The sequence below is a fragment of the Nicotiana tabacum genome, chromosome 17 (genome assembly GCF_000715075.1).
Source record: "Nicotiana tabacum cultivar K326 chromosome 17, ASM71507v2, whole genome shotgun sequence".
Classification (NCBI taxonomy): Eukaryota; Viridiplantae; Streptophyta; class Magnoliopsida; order Solanales; family Solanaceae; genus Nicotiana; species Nicotiana tabacum.
In genome coordinates this window covers 78,843,476-78,865,776 of record NC_134096.1, presented here as the reverse complement: position 1 = coordinate 78,865,776, position 22,301 = coordinate 78,843,476, and the positions used below count along the sequence as shown (strand labels likewise).

Sequence of the window (22,301 nt, the reverse complement as noted above, 5' to 3'; positions counted from 1 at the left end):
CGAGAGAGCATAAGAGTATGAAACTTCTACTAATATTTAGACTGCAGTAGTCGGACATCCAACTATGTATTTCTGTAGCTAAACTTACTTATTTGGTTCCTTAGTTATGGTATAAAATTAGAAATTTGGTTCTCAAGATTATGTAGCAAAATTTAAATTTTTGCCTTTCAACTAATCAACATACCACTAACAACAAACTCAGTAAAATTCCACAAGTGGGGTCTAAGGAGAATTTTGTATACATAGACCCAAAGGCGGATTCCGAATTTGAACCCATCATCAACACTGTTTACCCTCAAAATCGGATAACAATTGAATTTATACGTGGTTTTAAGGATACATGATCTAACTTGATACAAAATGAGAAATCAGATTCAAATTGAAATTAATGATAAAAAAGTAAATGCAAACCACACAGGTTGAACAATCTTGGCCTTGAAGATTGGTCACCCTCGAGTCAAAGATATTGCAATCAGTGCCGGAACAGAGTGATGAGATAATAATGACTAGAAATTACAGTTTATTGCTTTGGGGCGCGTGTTACAATGTCTTTTACAAATAATCAAACCCCCTTTATATAGTAGAGGAGCCCTACATTAGGTACAATTCTATATAAGGTAAAAAAATCTCATGATTTGCTAATTAATCGGTTTCATTGATACGTGCCGAGATTCCCGCCGTGATATCCGACCGGTTACAGATATTTCGGCCTTCCGTTATTTTGGTTCGATAATGTTTTCTCGAGCTAATTCGAGGTCGTGGTCAGTTTCGGGGTTACAGACTCGATAATATTGAAGACGCATGTTCTAACCTCGTGCCTAGGTTCGATGGAACCCAGGGTCGATCTTCAATCCATTATGTTTCATCCACGATCTGTCATGAAATAGATGAGTTCGGTTTCTACCGTACACATATAGTTCCTTCGTTTTTCGGAGAGTAAACGACGAGAAACGATATGAGCCCTCGATCCTTGTCTTGATACTTTGTGTCAGAAACGACAAAATGAGCAAAACATCTCGTCAGTCACATCTAAATGGTATTAAATATTCGTCAGTTGCTGGTCGGCCACTACAGGTTTTGAACCGTCATTTGCAAACTATAAATACTTCCTCCTTCGTTTATTCAAATTTTACATCCAATCTTTCCCTACTCTTGTTCTTGAAGAACCTTTGCATTTTCTAGTGTTTTCTCCAATTTCTTGAGAGCTTTGTAGGGGTTTCTCCTTTGTCTAAACTATTCAAGCGTACCTCTTTAACTCCTTCTTCTTCATCTTCATCAAAAAATGGCAAAGACTTCTAAGTTTGTTCCCCAAAAAGAAACTCCCTCTGCCTCGCGACCGGCTGAAAAGGAAAATGTTTCTGCTGCTACAGAGGAAACGACACCGGATCCCCCTTAAAGATGTTCGTTCCTACGGGGTGCCCGACCAGTGCTGATTTTAAGGTCGAGAAAACTCCATCGGTCCCGGGTCGGTGCGATCCAGTCTCGAGATATATATGCTCGATCACCGACAGCTTCCTCTCCAAGGTCAAGGAGGATTGCAACTGAGTTGGTAAGTACGTGGTGGTGCCTACGCCCGAGGAGGTGCCACGTGGAGGGTTTCCTGAGTGTTTATACTTATCCCTTCACGTTAGGCCCCTTGGACCCGGTCATCATCGCCTTTTGTAAGAGGTACGAGGTGACCCTAGGCCAAATTCATCCTTCCTTCTGGAGGATAGTCATCTCTTCTGCTTCTTTGTAAACAAGATCGAGGGGTGTCCCTTCACCATCGATTACCTCATGCGTCTGTACAGTCCCCGACTCTATCTAGGGGTGCTAATAAAACTTGCTCGTCGGTCCAGTAAGGTCCCATTCTCGAGCATTGACAAGGATCGGGACCGAGGCTGGTTGGGTCGATTCATTCGAGTGAAGACCTCGAACTTAATCCCGGCTGAGGAACTGCCATTTCCTAATAAATGGAGCATGAAGCGTAAGTATAACCTTGTCTTTTAGGTTTTGTCTATCATTTTTCTTTTGCCCTTCTTCTTATCGATTCTTTGTGATGCAGTTGTTGCTCGGATGCCGGATGCAGTTCCTCGACTCAAGGAGTGGGTCGAGGGCATCGTGTCGCCAAAACCCTATTCCGAGTGCGTGTGGTGCGAACTTTCGAAGGGCCGGTAAGAGGCCTGTGCTCATGGTGAGATTTCTCTATTGAGTGAATTAACACTTAGTTTTCTTAGCTGCATTCGTTCTCACTTTTTCTTCCTTTGTAGGTCTTCCCAAAGATGTCGAAATGAGGCCCCCGTCTGGTGATGAAGACATCCTTCTCGAACCATCTGTTCCGAGGCAGGATAAAGAGAAGAAGAGAAAAAGGGCTACGAGTTCTCTCGGAGAAGAAAAAACCAAAAAGGAGGCTGGTGCGCAAATCTAAGAAAAATGTCAGTACCCGAGAGGTCCCATCGGATTCGCTCATTCGACTGAGGGACGAGTCCAAAGAAGAAGAAGAAGCCTCGATCTGATGACCCGCATGAGAAGCGGTACCGAGCTGCCTCAAATCAGGGTAGCTGATGAGGAGGCAGTGGCCGAGGCCTCCGAACCAGGGAAGGACAAGGCCATTTTGCCCCGATCTGGGGAGGTCGACAAGGAGACCACATCCGGTACTCCTCGGGCTGAGGGATATGCCCCGAAGGATGCGTTGGGGGTGATAGATCTTTCCGGGTAACCATCGTTCACCGACTCCATGATAAATAAGGCCCATATACTGAAAGGACGCCCAAATGAAGGGCCTCAAGGGGTGGCAGATTCCTTTAACAACTTCTTCGATGGCTTCGATTCTACTGCCTCGGAGGTTATCACCGGGTTAGGTGACTTACGAGTACCAAAGAAGATGCCGTCTTCGGTAGCCATCGGATCTTCTTCGAGTCTGAGATTAGTAGACCGATTCCCAGCTCCGAGTGCAGATCCTGACCGAAAGCGGACAATCATCATATCCATACTTAAGGATGCCCAGGTTTTCTCCGCCCCGTGAGGGTTGCCAGCTATCTTCGATGCCTGGTGACCAAAGAGGATAAAGCCAAAATGGACGACGTGGAGGCCCCCTGTCTTTTAACGAAGCTCAACATGCGTTGAATCAGGTAACTTCGTAACATTCTTCTTTGTGTTCGTAGGCCTCGGTTCTTCATCAGGAAACTTTTCTCCGATATCGGGAAGAGTTAAACCAACATGAGGCCGAGACCCGGGAGCTTACTGAGAAGAGGGATGCTTATAAGCTCCTTGGTGAGAAGCTCCAGGCCGAGTTAGAAGCGGCTCGGAAGGAGCATGTCGACCTTGTCGAGTAGGTAAGATGAGTATTTGAAGTTAGTGACGATGATTCAGACACAGTGGCTAACGACCCAAACCCGCAGGTTCAAAAGAAACTTGACCAGATCGAGTAGCTCCAGGCAGAGGTGGACACGGTGAAAGCTGAGGCCCACGAATGGAAGAAAAACATGGACCGCATGGCCTCGGAAAAAGGAGACTGTCCGAGAACAACTGGCTTCGACTGAGGTACAGCTCCGGGTTGCAAAAGAAAAGGTCTAGGTCTAGTCCAATAAGATCGAGGAGCTCTAGTCTCAACTGAGCTCGGCGATCTTCGGCCAAGAAAATCTGGCATGGGAACTTGAGGTGGCCAAGTCGGAGGTTGCTGTGGTTAAGGCCGAGGCTGATGAGAGGGTGGCCTAGTACAAGGCCGATGCTGAGGCGACTCAGGATCAAGTGAGCAACTTAGTGGAGCATATGAAGTGGCAATCTCGAAGGGAGGCCCTCGAGGGAGTTCGAGCTCAGGGTTTTGTCTTGCTGGCCGAAATCGAGAATGCCAAGGTATTCAAAGCCAAGGTCATGAAGCTGGCTTATCCCGAAGAGGAGGATTCTGAGGGATCTAAAGATTTGGATGAGTCCGAAGGTAACGGAGACCCCGAAGGTGATGACACGGCTCCGGCGAATACTAGGCCACTTAGGATCTTTTTAAATATTTTTTTGTCTTTTGTTTTTTTGAGGCCGTTTTGGCCGTTGTAAAATTTTTATATCGGGGCCATTCGGCCCTTAAGAAATTTCTGTTTATGAATATAAGTTCTTTTCCCTTCAACAACTTTCAAATTTTCTCTTTGCCTTGTTTATTCTTATTTGCAAAGATTTAAATGCCTTGGCATGAAACAATTGGTTTTTCTTTAGAGACTCGAAGAAACCTTGCCTTCAACTATTTTATTTTAAGGCATCGTGGGGGTTCGGTGTGACCGAAAGTTTTCTTTCCCCAAAGTCTGTCGAGGGTAGCCTTTCGAACCGGTTAAGAAATTTCGAGACCTTGTTATTTTTGTTACAGGTTTCAGACGTCTCCGAGCCATGTTTATGTGGCCGTAGCCTTTATAGTTCGGGTGTTGTCTCATGTTAATATCATTATCCCAAGTTATCTGGGTTTGCCTAAGATGGCAGTCCCCGAATGGGGGTGGCCTTAGCATATAAAATTCGGGGGTTGCCTAATAGGTCTTATACCCCCAATGTCTAATAGCTCGGACCATTCGGGTTTGTTTTTCGGACGGCAGTTCCCCAGTGAGAGCGTGATTATTCGAACTCTGGTTAAGGTGGCCCTTGGGCTCGTTTGATCGGAAGCAGGGAATTCCTTAAGAAATGTAAAGGAAAAAATTTAAAAGACAAGATGTTTGCAAGGAAGAGACCTCTCTTTATTCTTGTGCATAATAGTAATGTATGTGTACATGCTTTGTGTCAGAGTTCAATCAGTCTATGTGGGCACAATTCATTTGACTATTTGGCCCTTACATTGAATCCTATCGATCGAGACCCTTCAATCCCGAAGTCTCTTTCCATTCCAAAGTCGATATCAGAGGGTAATGCCCCCAGTGACCGAAGATAGGCCTCGAATGCTGATGATCATCATCACCGATTCGTTGCCAGCCTTTAATTCTAAGTTAGCACGATTTACTTATTGCCTTGTTAAAAATCTTGCCGAAAAACCTATTTGGGATAAAATCGGCTCAACGAAAAAAGAGTGCAACGCGTGCTTTCAGACCTAAAATCTCGTACTGTCCCTTGTTGGTTGCATGCAGGGGTTAGTTTAAGATGTAAATAAAGGAAAGAACGGGGCCATACCTCAGCAGTAATATCGCTTTAAGTGAGTTATATTCCAGTTGTTCGGTAGTTGCTTGCCGTTCATTGTTCCGAGCTTGTAGGATCCTTTTTCGGTGATCTCGATAATTTGGTACGGTCCTTCCCAGTTCGGCTCTAATTTTCCTTCATTCGGGTTTCGGGTGCTTAGCGTGACCTTTCTTAGTACCAAATCCCCGGTATTGAAGTGTAGAAGGTTGGCCCTTCGATTATAATATCTTTCGATCTGCAATTTTTGGGCGGCCAATCGGACAAGGGCGGCTTTGCGCCTTTCATCTAATAGCTCCAAGTTCGTACTCTTAGCTTCGTCATTCAATTCTTTTGTTGCATATCGGAATCTGATACTTGGTTCCCCGACCTCGACCGGTATCAATGCTTCAGCGCTATAAACCGAAGAAAATGGGGTATCCCTGGTACTGGACTTTGAGGTTGTACGGTATGCCCACAAGACTTCAGGTAATATTTCCTTTCATCTTCCTTTGGCATCGGTTAACCTTTTTTAATATTTTGGAGTATGGTTTTGTTGGTATATTCAGCTTGTCCATTTTCACTAGGGTGATAGGGTGTCGATAGGGTCCTTTTGATCTTGTGGTCTTCAAGGAATTTGGTTACTTTGCTTCTGATGAACTGTTTCCCATTATCGCATACAAGCTCGGTCGGCATTCTGAATCAGCATATGATGTGGTCCCAAATGAAATCGATGACCTCCTTCTCCCTGACCTTCTCGTACGCCTGGGCTTCCACCCACATAGAAAAATAGTCAGTCATAACCAATATAAATTGAGCCTTACCGGGTGCCCACGGAAGGGGGCCAACGATGTCCATTCCCCACTTCATGAATGACCATGGTGACAAAACCGAATGCAATAGCTCGCCGGGTCGATAGATCATCATAGTGTGTATTTGGGGTTCATCATATTTTCAAATAAACTCCTTTGCATGTTTTTTCATGTTTATCCAGTGATAACCGACTCTAATTATTTTTCGAACTAGCGATTCGGTGCCCGAATGATTTCCACAGGTTCCTTCGTGGATTTTCCTCAAAACATACTTAGTATCACCCGGCCCTAGATATATTGCAAGTGGGCCATCAAATATTCTTCTGAACAAAGTTCTATCTTCGGACAGGCTAAGTCGGGCCGCCTTTGTACGCAGGGCCCTCGACTCTTTTGGACCCGAGGGTAGTTTACCGGATCTGAGATATTCCACGTACTTATTCCTCCAGTCTCAAGTTAGGCTCGTCGAGTTGATCTCGGCGTGGCCTTCTTCCACCACCGATCTCATAAGTTGTACGACTTATCCCGAGTTGAACTCGTCATCTTCGATCGATGACCCAAGTTAACGAGGGCATCGACCTCGTTGTTTTGATCCTGAGGTACGTGTTGCAAAGTTCATTCTTTGACCCGATGTAATGTCACCTGTAATTTGTCCAAGTATCTTTGCATTCGTTCCTCTCTGACCTCGAATGTTCCATTGACTTATTTTACCACAATGAGTGAGTCGCACTTGGCTTTGATTACCTCTGCCTCCAAGCTCTTGTCTAGTTCAAGGCCTGCAATTATGGTCTCATATTCAACCTCGTTGTTAGTTAATTTCACAGTCTTAATAGATTGTCTAATTGTATTACATGTTGGTGGCTTTAGTACGATGCAAAGTCCGGACCCTTTTGCGTTTGAGGCGCCGTCCGTCAAGAGGGTCCAGATTCCTGAGGAAGTTCCTGAGTTAACCAATAACTCTCTTTCGACCTCGGGTATTAGGGCAGGTGTAAAGTCGGTCACAAAGTCTGCCAAAATTTGAGACTTAATGACGGTCTGAGGTCGATACTTAATATCGTACCCACTTATTTCTACGACCCATTTGGCCTATCGGCCCGAGAGTTCCGACTTATGCATAACGTTCCTCAATGGGTAAGTAGTTACGACACATATAAGGTGACATTGGAAGTACGATTTTAGCTTCCTAGAGGTGCTTAGCAAAGCGAGCGCCAGTTTTTCCAGGTGAGGGTACCTAGTTTCGGCCTCACCTAAGGTCCTACTAACATAGTAAATTGGAAATTGCATACCTTGCTCTTCCCGAACTAGGACTCCACTTACCGTTATCTCCAAAACCGTCAAGTACAAGTACAGTTGTTCGTCTGTCTTCGGTGTGTAAAGTAGGGGCGAGCTCGATAATTACCTCTTGAGTTCCTCCAACACTCGCTGGCATTCCAGGGTCCATGAGAAGTTGCTCTTCTTCTTCAACAGTGCGAAGAATCGGTGGCTCTTGTCGGACGACCTCAAAATAAATTGCCAGGGTGGCTATTCGCCCGGTTAATCTTTGCACGGCCTTTACGTAGTCCACGACTGTGATATCTTCGATGGCTTTGATTTTATTGGGATTGATCTCGATTCCCCGATTGGATACCATGAATTCGAGGAACTTACCTGACCCAACTCCAAACGCAAATTTTTCTGGGTTCAGCTTCATATTGTATTGCTTCAGTATGCTGAAGCTTTCCTGTAAATGTTTTAAATGGTCCTCTGCTCGCAGGGGCATAACTAATATGCCGTCAATGTAAACTTTTATTGATTTTCCTATTTGTTCCTCGAACATCCGATTTACTAGGCGTTGGTAAGTAGCACCAACATTTTTAATCCAAACTACATTACGTTATAACAATATGTGCCGTATTTAGTGACAAAGGAAGTTTTTTCCTGATCACCTGGGTCCATCCGTATTTGGTTGTACCCGGAATCGGCGTCGAGAAAGCTGAGGATTTCATAGCCGGCCGTGACATCGATCATACGGTCGATGTTGGGCAAAGGAAAAGAGTCTTTGGGGTATGCCTTATTCAAATCTTTGTAGTCTACATACATTCTTAGTTTATTCCCTTTTTTAGGGACTACTACTATGTTTGCTAACTAATCCGGGTATTTAACTTCTCAAATATAGCCTATTTTAAGAAGTTTAGACACCTCATCCTTGATGAAAGCATGCTTGATCTCGCACTGGGGTCTCCTCTTCTGTTTAATCAGGTGAAATTTTGGGTCCAGGATTAGCTTGTGAGTGGTTATCTCTGATGGGATTCCTGTCATATCGAGGTAGGACCAAGCGAAATAATCTTTACTAGTTATAAGAAATTGAATGAGTTTTTCCCTGAGCTCGGAGCTTAGCCCCGTGCCCAAGTATACCTTTCGATCGGGTAAGCTTTATCGCAATATGACTTGTTCCAACTCCTCAATTGTCGATTTAGTGGCGTCGGAATCATCAGGGGCTATAAAAGATTTGGGAACCCCATAATTATCATCCTCGATTTCCTTTTGTTTGTCCAAATCTGTCGAAGATGGTATCAGTTATTGCTATTTGGCCCCATTTTTTACCATATGTTTGGGCCCTTCGATGTTGAAACTGTAGATGTCGGTATCACCTCCCCAACCTCGAACATTTCCTTCGCAGCCGACTGTTCTCTGTAGACTATTTTTACTCCATTAGGTGTTGGGAATTTCAGTGCCTGGTGTAGTGTCGAGGGCATCGCCCTCATGTTGTGGATCCATGGCCTCCCGAATAAAGCATTATACCTCAAGTCTCCTTTGATCACATAAAATTTAGTCACCTGGATGGTTCTGGCGGTGTTTACGGGTAACGTTATTTTGCCCTTAGTGGTCTCACATGCCATGTTGAATTCGTTCAGAATTCAAACTGCAGGCACGATTTGGTCTTGTAGACCGAGCTGCTCCACGACCCTTGATCGAATGATGTTGGCTGAGCTACCTGGATCAATTAACACACGTTTAACCCGAATTTTATTTATGAGTACAGATATTACCGGTGCATCATTGTGGGGCTGCACAGTCCATTCTGCATCCTCGTCCTCGAAAGATAAAGTTCCTTCCGGTAAGTAGTCCCGAGTTCGTTTCTTCCTAGTGATGGATACTTTGGTGCATTTCAACATCGACCCCTGTGGGATATCAACCCCTCCAATGATCATGTTAATGACGTGTTGAGGTTCTTCTTGTTCTACCTGTTTATTAGAATCCCTATTCCTGAAATGATTCTTGGCTCGGTCGCTCAAGAACTCCCGAATGTGACCATTGTTGAATAGATGGGCCACTTTCTCTCTCAACTGTCGACAATCTTCCATTCTGTGACCATGAGTGCCATGATATTTGCACATCTGGTTAGGATCCCTTTGGTTTGGATCAGACTGTAGAGGTCGAGGCCATTTGGTATCTTTGATGCGCCCGATAGCTTATACGACGGCGAAAGCATCAATATTGAAGTTATATTTCTATAGCCTCGGTGAGTCTTTTGACCCGTCGAAGCCATTTTTGGTCATAAGTCCCTGGCTGCTTTGACCTCGGTCATTTCTCCTTTCGTTTCTTATGGAGTTTCGCCTGGACCCGCTGCTTCTCCGATCTCCATTATATGGATGATACCGATCCCTGTTTGGCCTCGGTTTGCGATCGATATCTCTCTTGACTCTGTCGAGGGTTCTGACGGGATAGATAGACCCTAAAGGGGACCCGATTTGATCATCTTCAACTCTGATTTTCAATTGATACCGGTTATGAATGTTGTCCCATGTAACAACCAGGTATTCTATTAAGTTCTGATTCAGCTGCTGGGAAGCTACTAAGCTTCAAATATTAAGTCCCTGAGTGAAAGCTTGAACAACCCAATCATCAGCGACCGGCAGAAAATCCATTCTTTCCATTTGAAACCGGGACACGAACTCTCTAAGCATATCGTTATCCTTCGTTTGACTTTGAAAAGATCCGATTTTTGAGTCTCGACCTTGATGGCACCTGCGTGTGCTTTTACGAAAGAATCTGCAAGCATAGCAAATGAGTCAATAAAATTAGGAGGTAAATTGTGATACCATATCATAGCTCCCTTTGACAGGGTCTCCCCAAATTGTTTCAACAGAACAGACTCGATCTCATCGTCCTCCAGGTCGTTCCCTTTGATAGCACATGTATAAGAGGTTACATGCTCGCTTGGGTCGGTCGTTCTGTTATACTTGGGTATTTCGGGCAGATGGAACTTCTTAGGGATCGGCTTTGGAGCCGCGCTCGGTGGAAAAGGTTTTTGCACGAACTTTCTGGAATCCAAGCCCTTCAATATCGGAGGTGCTCCTGGGATTTGGTCTACCCTGGAATTGTAGGTTTCCACCTTTTTATCGTTAGCCTCGATCTTCTTCTCCCCTGATTCTATCCGTTTTGTCAGCTTCTCGAGCATTTTTATGATCTCGGGGTTAGTCCCCGATTAGTGTTCTTTCGACCTTTCTATGACCGGTTCATCCCTGCAGCTCACTTTTCGGGGAGGATCGGGCTCAACCCTGCTCGTGCACGGCTTTGGTTCTGTAACCGAGCTATCGCTTTCTGTTGAGCCTACAATATTTCGAAGGTCACTCATATACTGATCCCGTCTCCTTCAACATTTTGTGTGTTTCGAGTTGCCGATCGGGCTCCACCACGGACGCTATATTCGGGGTCAGTAGGCAAGTTTGCATCGATAGCCACATGCGAATTAGCGTCAATCGGATCTGCGATCGGAATTCCAGCAGGATTAGCAAGTGGTATCTTGTTACTGGGTGCTATGTTGTTATTTTCACCATGGTGACCGGACTCGTTGTCAACATGCAAAGGTACTGATTGAGAGTTTGACATTTTTGTTTTTTAGCCTAGAATCAAAGACACTTCAAAGAGAAAGTGTAAAGCAGTGTATGTTATGGAGATTTGTATCAAATAACCACTATTATCCTTAGCCCCACGGTGGGCGCCAATCTGTTTACCCTCAAAATCGGATAATAATTAAATTTATATGCGGTTTTAAGGATACGTGATCTAACTTGATATAAAATGAGAAATCAGATTCAAATTGAAATTAATGATAAAAAAGTAAATGCAAACCACACAGGTTGAACAATCTTGGCCTTGAAGCTTAGTCACCCTCGAGTCAAAGATGCTGCAATCAGTACCGGAACAAAGTGATGAGATAATAATGACTAGAAATAATATTTATTGCTTTGGGGTGCGTGTTACAATGTCCTTTACAAATAATCAGACCCCCTTTATATAGTAGAGGAGTCCTACTTTAGGTATAATTCTATATATGGTAAAAAATCTCATGATTTGCTAATTAATCGGTTTCATTGATACATGCCGAGATTTCCGCCATGATATCCGACCGATTACGGATATTTCGGCCTTCTGTTATTTTGGTTCGATAATATTTTCTCGAGCTAATTCGGAGTCGTGGTCAGTTCCGGGGTTATGAACTCGATAGTCTTGAATACGCATGTTCTAACCTCGTGCCTAGGTTCGATGGAACCCAGGGTCGATCTTCAATCCATTATGTTTCATCCCCGATTTGTCATGCAATAGATGAGCTCGGTTTCTACCGTATACAGATACTCTACATCCGCCCTTGCATAGACCTTACTCCTATTTTTAAAAAGTAGAAAGACTGTTTTAGATAAATCCTAACTCAAAGCAAGATTAAAAAAAAAAATAATAGTAAGAAGCAGTAACACCACCTTTCAACTAATCGAATATGCTTTTGGATTCAACTTGGAAATTCTCCATTTAGATCATTAACAACTAAAATATGTAAATACCCACAATTTTGTGATCAATATCATACTTTTTTTAAGATTGTAGGTGGAAGTCTCAAATTCCTTAAATTGCCTTTCCCCCTTCCTCCTCTTTCTATAATTGCAGAGGAAAGTTCACATTTCATAATGGAGTAGCATCTTTCGCCTTTCCTCCTTCCCTCTTTCATTATGTAATTAATAAATAATTTAGTAAAAATATAACACATTTTTTCTGAGAAAAATAAGGGGCGCAAACTACACATTTTTATTGTATCTAATATCTTTTCTAAAGAAGTTGGTAATGAAATTCATTGCTCAAGCGACGGTCAAATCTAAATCGTCAGATTAATAAATGCTGTAGACTTCATGAAGAGAACTTGCCGTGTTCAACTTCCAACTTCCAATAAGTAAATTACAAAGATAAAGAGAGAAAAAAAAAATCTTCACCATTACTGAACATAGTGATTCACGGATCCATAGAGAAATAGAGTACTAGTGTTAAGTGTTGGTATTAATTTGTGTAACACAAGGTAGATATGGTAGGTGAGACCTCGATATTCCACCTTTCGGGAATTACTCTAACGACCCCAAATTATAAAGAGTTATTATAAGTAATTCTAAGTGCAAAAACTTAAATTTTGTTTTACTAGCCACTATTCTGGAATGAGTTTTTGGAGTATAATCGTGAATGGTGTGGTTTACACCAATGGCTCAGTTTCTATGTCACTCATTTCTTTTTGACACAATACCTCACCAGTATTTTTCTCTCTTTCTTCTCTAACTTGTTACACATCAGATCTAATAGAGCTACAATATTTGTTTGCAGTAGAACAAAGAGAGGGTATTTGGTTCGATCAAAGTATATTTTTTTAAGGTTTAAGGATGTGTATAAATACTTTGTAAGAGGCCGTTGCTAAAGAGATTTGCCAACCCAAGAGATTTGATCCTTGGAAAGAGATTGATTCTTTCCAAGAATAAGGTTATTTGCCGTTGCTCTTCCTTGATGAAAGGACTTTAATAGCTTTCCTTCTACAGGTCTTGATAGCGCCGGATTTACTCCTTGATTTTTGGTCCTTCCAGTAATAGCAACTTGATTGATCATCTTGCAAGATTTTCGATACTTCTTTTCCGCTTCAATCAATCTCGGATTGATTTCCTTGTCTTTGATTGATTCCTTCAATCTTGGATGCTTTCCTTGAGTTCCTTTAATTGATTCCTCCAATCTTGGATGCTTTTCTTGAGTCCCTATACCAAGAGCAATTACATTATTTTCATAATTAAAACTAAAACCTAACAATCTCCCCCTTTTTGATGATGACAAAATAATATATGTAAACATCAGTTGACTTCCCTGTATTTTACTCCCCCTCAATGAGTGCAGTTGACTTTGTTGTTTAGACTACTTCCTTTAGTCGACTTCTTTTGCAGGATCTATGACTCTCCCTCAAGAGGTGCCGCGTGTACCTTTAGTCGACTTCCATGCATGTACCTGCACGACTATATATATCCTTTCTCCCCCTTTTTGGCATCAGCATAACAGCAGATAACAATATACTATATACCAAAACAGGATTTATAGCATGATATGCTTGCAGAGTTATGGCAAAACAAAACAAAACATCATCCAACGACTGGTTATCCAGTCCAAAACAGCACAACAAAAAATATTGTCTAAAGCTTCCACATTAACGACGCAAGAAATATGTAAGAGTGTTGTAAATCGCCTCCTTCAGTTGATCAAAGCTGGCACTGGCTGAGACAGTCACTCCATCAAGCCTGTTGTGTACCTTCTTGAATGCTTTGACTGTGTTATTCGACCCTGTTTCTTTAGAGATTGCATGAATGTCTCCAACAGTGGACTAGGTAGCAGCAAAAAGATCTTTGATGGTGGACAGCTGATTGTCAATGGCAGCAAGTTTTTCAGCAAGGTCAGGGTTACTAGGACTATGATGGGAAACATAGGGTTTGGATTTTGATTCAGGTTGAACAAGTTTGACCTCACCTTCTTGCTTCTTAACCCATGAGCCCTTCATACACACATACCCCATACTCGCAAACGCTTTGGAATTGTAAGATTTTGAAACAGAGATGAAGGGATATTCAGAGATGAAGATATTATGAGCTTCCAGAATGTGAGTGATGGCCATGCCATAAGGCAGACTGGTGGGTTATCATCAGCACTTTCAATCATAAAATGTATGACCCATAAGGATAGTTTGATCTTGAGTTTTGTCACAAGGCAATAGACAAGAAAAGTATCTCTTTGAGAGAAGGTTGAGAAAGAACCAGTACGAGGAAGCAGAGTAGTTGCAACAATGTGGGCTAGAATACGAGTTTCAAAACTAACATCAGTTGGACCTAACTGGTTTGGGAGAGATTCAGATGGACACTCAGTAATACACTGTTTTGCTTGATCAAAAGAGATTTCAAAATCATTAGGCCAGGAATTTTTAAAAAGCATGGGAAAACCATAACACTTACATTGGAAAATTGAGTCAAACATGGCACAATCAAGAACAATGCGCTTCCCTAACACTAAGGATTCCAACTTGTCATATTTACTAAAGCGAATATTTGCATAAAACATTTTCACTAGGGGTTCATAAACTTTAGGAGGGGGAACATAAAAGAATTTTGACCAGCCTTGATAGACGAACATATCTTTTACCTTACAATTTAGGGCTTCCATGTCATCAAGATTGACTACCCTCCCATGAGCAATTGGCTTGTCTTTCAAAGCGATGAAAAAATCCTTGTTTGGAGAATCCCAGAAATTTAGGTCAGACTCTAAAGAGCTGGAGAGATCTATTTTCGACATCTTTGGAGTAAAGGATTCAGGGGGTTCTTTCATATGTCTTTTTGCCAAGGCTTTTTCTCCTAAAGTATGAGAATGATCTGAGAGGTCCGCTTGAGAGGAGGCAAAATCTTCTGAATGGTCGGACCCTAGGTCTACTTATTCTGGAGGTTGAGAAAGGGGTTTTGCTCTGGAGCGAGTACTCTTCCTGGTAGAGGCAGAGGGATTTTTGGAGTGTTTGGCCATGGAAAAGCTTTGGTTGAGGAAAGATTGCGATAGAGACGATGGAGATTAAAAAGGGGTTTCAGGTATTAAAAGAAGGGTTTCTGACGGTTGAGTACAGAAAAGGAAGGGGTGTCAGTGATCAGACGTGAAGATTGGTTTTCCTTCTTTGAACTCTGCAACTGATGTGAAAAGAGAGGTAAAAAGAGGGAATTCAGAGGCGCAATTAATGATTAAAAATGAGCATTAGCCATATAGTAACACATAGGTCCTACTATTAATGATTAATGCAAATAATACCAAGTAATTCTCTTAAAAAGCAGAATCTATCCTCTAGTAAAGGCTTAGTAAAAATATCCGCTAATTGATCAGTAGTTCCAACAAAATATAGTTCTATATTTCCCTTAAGGGCATGCTCTCTAATAAAATGATACTTGATGTCTATATGCTTTACCCTAGAATGATGCACATGATTTTTTGAGAGACATATAGCACTAGAGTTATCACAGAAAATTGGCATAGGTTTAAAGAATAATTCATAGTCACCCAATTGATGAGACATCAATAGTAATTGTGCACAACATTATCCAATGGCGATATACTCAGCCTTAGTTGTGGATAATGCGACTGATCCTTGCTTTTTATTGTTCCAAGATATCAGTGCCTTTCCAAGTAGTTGGCATGTTCCACTGGTACTTTTTCTATCTTCCTTATCACCTGCAAGATCAGCATCTGAAAAACCTTCTAGTTTAAAATTGTTAGAGCGTGGATACCACAATCCATGAGAGACAGTTCTAATAAGATATCGAATAATTCTCTTTACTGCAGTCAGATGTGATTCTTTAGGAGCTGACTGAAACCTGGCACATTTACAGACACTAAACATAATATCCGGTCAACTAGCAGTTAGATAAAGAAGTGAGCCAATCATTCCACGATACTTAGTTTCATCAACAGGATTTCCCTGTTCATCTTTGTCAAGACTGGTTGAAGGACTCATTGGTGTGCCAATAGCTTTGGCATTGCTCATACCGAACTTTTGAATCAACTCCTTTGTATATTTTGTTTGACATATGAACGTTCGTTCTTCAGATTGTTGAATGTGAAGTCCAAGAAAGAACGTTAGCTCCCCCGTCATACTCATTTCAAACTCGCTTTGCATAAGATTTGAAAATTCCTTGCACAAAAGAGGATTAGAACTCTTGTAAATCCGTGATCAATAAGAAATGAGCTAAGTCTTTCGTACCGTGCTCGTGGAGCTTGTTTCAGTCCATACAATGCTTTGGTCAGTTTGTACACATGGTAGGGAAACTTTGAATCTTCAAATCCAGGAGGTTGTTTCACGTATACCTACTCTTCAATGAAACCATTCAAAATGGCACTTTTAACATCTATCTGAAACAGCCTGAATCTTTTAAAGGATGCATATGTAAGAAAAATTCGTATAGATTCCAGTCGAGCTACTGGAGCAAAGGTTTCGTCATAGTCGACTACTTCTTGTTGAGAGTATCCTTGAGCAACTAATCTGGCTTTGTTTCTCACAACTTTTTCATCCTTATTCAGCGTATTTCTGAAGACCCATTTTGTTCCAATTACGGGATCATTTTTAGGCTTGGGCATCAGTTTCCATACTTGATTTTTATCGAATTGATCTAGCTCTTCCTGTATTGCTTGCAGCCAACTTGAGTCTTTCAAAGCTTCCTCTATTTACTTTGGCTCAATCTGGGAAATCAGTGCTATGTTAGCTTTCTTCTTGAGAGCTTCCCTGGTTTTCATTCCTTCGCTTGGATCCCCTATGATGAACTTTTGAGGATATTCTGGTTCACTTCTCCATTCATTTGGACGAACTGTATGAGTAGTTGACTCCTCTGAAGGTTCTGATTGACTGTTGCTAATCTCATTAGTTGACTCTACCACACTGTCAGGTTTATTAGTCGACTTTTGAGATTTGCTTGTCTCCTGAATTACATGTGTTTGATCTTCATCACATGCAGTAATTCCTTTCTCGGCCGAAGTATTATTCTTATCAAAGATAACATGTACTGAATCTTCTACACACAATTTGCATTTATTATAGACTCTAAAAGATCTGCTATTCAGTGAATAACCCAGAAAAAAACCTTCGTCACTTCTTGGATCAAATTTTCCAAGATTGTCCTTACCATTATTATGAATGAAACACTTGCTTCCAAAAGGATGAAAGTAACTTATATTGTGTCATTTACCTTTCCACAGTTCATAGGTAGTCTTCCTCAGGATGGGTCTTATGAGACATCGATTGAGGATGTGATAAGCTGTACTTACTCTTTCTGCCCAGAAGTGATTTGGCAGTGAATATTCTAGTATCATAGTTCTTGCCATATCCTGTAAAGTCCCGTTTTTTCTTTCAACAACTCCATTCTATTGTGGTGACCTTGGAACAGAGAAGTTGTGAGTGTATCCTTGATCATTGCAGAAATCTTCAAATGCTCTGCTTTCAAATTCTCCTACGTGATCACTTTGAATAGTTGTAATAATATATCCCTTTTCTCTATCGACCTTTTTACAGAAGATCTCGAAATTTTTTAAACCTTTATCTTTGTGAGATAGAAAAATCACCCAAGTAAAACGTGAGTAATCATCAACAATAACAAATGTATATCGTTTTCCTCCTATGCTAGCAGTTCTAGTAGGTCCAAATAAGTCTATATGAAGCAATTGCAAGGGTTTTGAAGTGGATACAACATCTTTGTTTTTGAAAGAATTTCTAGTTTGTTTACCAATTTGGCATGCATCACATACATAATTTCTAGAAAAATTGAATTTGGGTAAACCAATAACTAAATCATTCTTGAAAAGTTTTTTTTATCAAATGCATGCTTGCATGACCAAGTTTCTTATGCCATAACCATGGATCATCAGATATGGACGTTAAGCAAATATGACCATCTATATTTTCAAGACCATCAAGAATATAGACATTTCCATACCTTTTACCTGGGAGGATTATTTTACCTGTCTCATCTTCAATAACACAGCCTGTTTTCTTGAACTTTACTTCATACCCTGAGTCGCATAGCTGACTTATACTCAGAAGGTTGTAGTTAAGTCCGTCAACAAGATAAACTTCAGTGATATCACAGTTATTATTGAAAGGAACTGTTTCGGTACCGTCTATCTTTCCTTTTGAGTTATCACCAAATTTGACATTTCCTCCATCTATTTTTGTAACTTCTTTAAACAGGTTTTTGTCACCTGTCATGTGACTGGAACACGCACTATCCAAGTACCATTTTTCTTTGCGACTTCTTCTGTGGTGTTCCTGCAAAACATAATTATCACTTCCTTTTAGGCACCCAAGCTTGCTTGGGTCCTTGTTGGTTAGTATTACTAGATTCAGGATTGTTTTTGGATTTCCAAATCCATCCCGAGACATTTAACTTACGAAATCGACAAAAAGAATATTTGTGTCCATTTTTATTACAGTAGTGACATGTAGGACTTGATCTATTTTTTGTTCTCCCATTTGTGTCAGTACTAGTGAACTCTATTCTGGCTGGTCCTTTTCCAGTTGACTTGTAAGTCGCCTGGTTCGATTTTACAGAACTATGACTGGTGAATTTGCGCATGCCATTGAGTTGCATTTGCAATTCATCAACTTCATCTTGAAGTACTTATTTTTCAATTTCGCATACTTCAAGCTTGAGTTTCCCGTCTTTTATTTCTCTATTGAGTCTCTTTATTTCATTCATCATCTTTTGAGACTCTTCTAAAGTAAGGTCAAGAATATCCTGCAATTCATTATATCTTTCACAGTTAAAAGGTCTTACCTCACTTGTTTCACCTCATTCCATAAAACAATTCTCGTTGTCATCTTTGCAATCATCATCTGAGATGTCCTCGTCTGTCCAGCACCCTGAGAGCTTGTTCATGTCATTTTCCAAAATTGTCATGAAGCATAGATTTGCTATCTCTTCATGTCCAGAACTGTCTTCATCACTCCAGCTTCCAAATGATTTGTTCTTGTTAAACCATCTGGAGACTTTTCTTTTAAGCTCGGGACATTCAGCTTAAAAATGCCCAAATCTTCCATATTCATAGTATTTGCCATCATTTTTGTCTTGTTCATTGTATTGCCTAGTTCGCCTGTGTGGTATTCTGCCTCTTTTTATATTCATGTATCTCCTCATTAAACCATCCATGTTTCTTGATACCATGGTAATTTCTTCTTGAAGAGTTTCAGAGTCGTCATCAATATCATTGTCTGTTCTTTCAGTTGTAGCCTTGAAAGCAGCTGTTTTCTTCTTCTCTTCTTGATTTGTTTTCTTGAGATGAGTTTTCTCGAAATCTATAAGTTCTCCTCGAAGTTCATCATATGATAATTTGTTCAAATCCTATGACTCAAGAGTAACTACCTTTGTCTGCCAAGTAGTGGGCAAACTTCTCAGAATTTTTCTAACTTGATCACCACTTGAGTAGGGTTTGCCAAAAGCTTTTAGATCACTGATGATTTTGCTAAATCTGACAAATATTTCTTCAATAGATTCTCCTTCTTTCATCGGAAAAAGTTCGTTGTCATGAACCAACATGTTAATATGGGTTTCTTTCACTTTACTGGTTCCTTCATAAGTGACTTCAAATTTATCCCACATCTCTTTGGCTGTATCACAACTGGAGATTTTCTCATATTCCTCACCACTTATAGCATTATAAAGCAGATTTCTTGCTTTAGCATTAACTTGCACAACCGCCATTTGTTCATCAGTATATTTATCTATATCTTCAGGATCAGCGGGTGGTTGAGCAGCAGCCGGTAGTGGGTAATTCCCCTTTTTGATAACTCTCAAAACATTGACATCATAAGATTTTGCATATATTTCCATACGCACTTTCCAGTGAGAGAAATATTGTCCATTAAAGTATGGTGGCTTCACTTCTGATGTTCCTTCCTGAAAGAGTGCTCCGACAATAACTTGATTTGTCATGATCTTTTCCAACAAGCTCTTAAGCAAAAGAAAAATTGTGAACCTTGCTTTAATACCAATTGAAAGTACGGGGGGAGGGAGGGGGGGGAGGGGGGAGGGGGGTGAATTATTTATTTTTATATTTTAATAGCTATTAGTTAACTAGTTTTCTAATTAGTCGACTAGATGTAATAACTAGATAATAAGAAGAGCAGAAATTAAGATGCAGAAATAAAGTGCAGGAATTAAAGACACCGAAATTTTCACATTGGTTCGGATTCAATATGAATCCTAGTCTAGTCTCCTTGGGTTGCAAGACAGTTCTCTTTCAGTGAATGAGTTTTTGGAGTATAATCGTGAATGGTGTGGTTTACACCAATGGCTCAGTTTCTATGTCACTCATTTCTTTTTGATATAATACCTCACCAGTATTTTTCTCTCTTTCTTCTCTAACTTGTTACACATCAGATCTAATAGAGCTATAATATTTGTTTGCAGTAGAACAAAGAGAGGGTATTTAGTTCGATCAAAGTATATTTTTCTAAGGTTTAAGGATGTGTATAAATACTTTGTAAGAGGCCGTTGCTGAAGAGATTTGCCAACCCAAGAGATTTGATCCTTGGAAAGAGATTGATTCTTTCCAAGAATAAGGTTATTTGCCGTTGCTCTTCCTTGATGAAAGGACTTTAATAGCTTTCCTTCTACAAGTCTTGATAGCGCCGGATTTACTCCTTGATTTTTGGTCCTTCCAGTAATAGCAACTTGATTGATCATCTTGCAAGATTTTCGATACTTCTTTTCCGCTTCAATCAATCTCGGATTGATTTCCTTGTCTTTGATTGATTCCTTCAATCTTGGATGCTTTCCTTGAGTTTCTTTAATTGATTCCTCCAATCTTGGATGCTTTCCTTGAGTCCCTATACCAAGAGCAATTATATTATTTCATCATTAAAACTAAAACCTAACACTTTTCTACACCATGGGATACATATATTTTTCGATTGTAAAAATATAATTTTGAATGAAAGGTGTACCTTTTCCCCATAAAAAAAAGGAAATAAGAAGCTTTAAGTTTTGTTTTTAGTTAAGAGTCTGATCTGGATATTGGATTTATATTAATACAAATTGGTTTTGCTCAGTTAAAGTGTATTTTAGAGCAAAGCAATACCAGGTTAACTTAGTTCGGGCAAGGAATTATATAATGGTATTAGTTAGTGGACGTACTACAAATGTACAAGTAATTTTCTTATCTTCTTGTGGATTTTCTTCCTTTGGTTTCAGATCAGAAGTTGTATAACCAATACGTCTGTTGTAGGAAAAACACTACGTACGTGTAAGTTATAACGGGCATGATCAGTTGCGGCCACTGACAGTTGGATTTTCCTTGGAGATAACTAAATTCTAAACTTTGTGCTTCCTTGTACTAACATTATACATTTTTTTTAGTAAGGGATAGGCCCCATTTGGGATATATTTGCAAATTATCTAACCATTTTTTTAAAATTTAAATGTGATTTCCTGGGGTGTTTCTCAAACTAAATTACATCCATGTGTCTCTCAAACATGGTTTTTCACATTTGGACAAAAGCTATAATAGAGTAACATAATTTCTAGCGTTTGAAACTCAGCCTTCTTTAATTAGATTACTTATTTACCGTATAATATTGCAACTTTATTGGGGTATTATAAAAAAACATATTGCAGTTGTCGAGAGCCAAAAATTTACAATGTTGGAACGGCATCCTGTTTGTTTAAATCTATTTTAGTAAACTACACTATGATTTGGAATTTCATTTACTCATGGTGTTGCCAAATTGGCAACAAGTTGACGAGCATTTGATGTGAATTTAATTTCAGTTGGTCCAACTGTTGAATTGTTAACGGTCTAAAGTGGAGATATTTTGAACTGGATACATTTTTTATAAAAATAAATGTACATAACATACCAAAAGAAAAAGGATACATGCATTGACATAAATGGCAAATATTTCATAACATTTTCAAAGACAAAGACCCCGGCCCTAGTATAATTAAAGATGAGGACCAATTAATCTGTGATACATAAAACATGCATGACAACTCTCCACTATATAGTATCTGCAATCATACATTTAGGTTAATAATGAAACAAATAGCTAGCAAATTTCTATTTGTGGTTTCACTTTCACATATAATTGCGTATAACATGTATAATCTGATAGTAATATAGTGGTTCCTGCCAGTAAAAATAGGATGAGGAAACCTTATACTCCTACCTAGGAAATGTTGCATGTCGGTGGTGCCTGAAATTATAAAGTATATATTTCCTGGTTATTTTTGTTGTTTAATTCCTTTTTATTTCCTAAAGAAAATTAAATTTCGCTGTTTTGTCTTGAGCATTTAATGTAGACTGATCGAATTTACATGAGCAGCTAATATTTGATTTAGGAGATAAGTTATATAGTCTAAAGAAGTATACATGTGTATTTAATGGGTTTACTCTATCTTTGATATTATCATATCAAGAGTTACTTAATATTGTAAATCGATAATGATATAAAAAGGCTATACATTGTCAGTGCAGAACTCAAACTCTTTAATTTATTAATGTAAAAAAGAAAAGATTATATGAATTAAACTTTCCATCTGCATTCAC

The 22,301-nt window shown here is 40.1% G+C and overlaps 1 protein-coding gene across 1 annotated transcript; it reads right to left on the bottom strand.

Annotated features, from left to right (window-relative positions):
- Positions 1 to 15,306: 15,306 nt before the first annotated feature.
- Positions 15,307 to 15,861, bottom strand: LOC142171944 (secreted RxLR effector protein 161-like). Its single transcript, XM_075235670.1, has 2 exons — positions 15,665 to 15,861; positions 15,307 to 15,583 (listed from the first exon to the last, which is right to left on the bottom strand). The coding sequence occupies exons 1-2, from the start codon at positions 15,859 to 15,861 to the stop codon at positions 15,307 to 15,309; spliced, it is 474 nt and encodes a 157-aa protein (XP_075091771.1).
- Positions 15,862 to 22,301: the final 6,440 nt, after the last annotated feature.

Excerpts from the sequence above, each read along its gene's own strand:
- LOC142171944 (XM_075235670.1), bottom strand. The coding sequence starts at position 15,861 with ATGACGGGGGAGCTAACGTTCTTTCTTGGACTTCACATTCAACAATCT. Across the intron at positions 15,584-15,664 it reads AATCCTGTTGATGAAACTAA|GTTTCAGTCAGCTCCTAAAG; the intron begins GTATCGTGGAAT and ends TAAATGTGCCAG.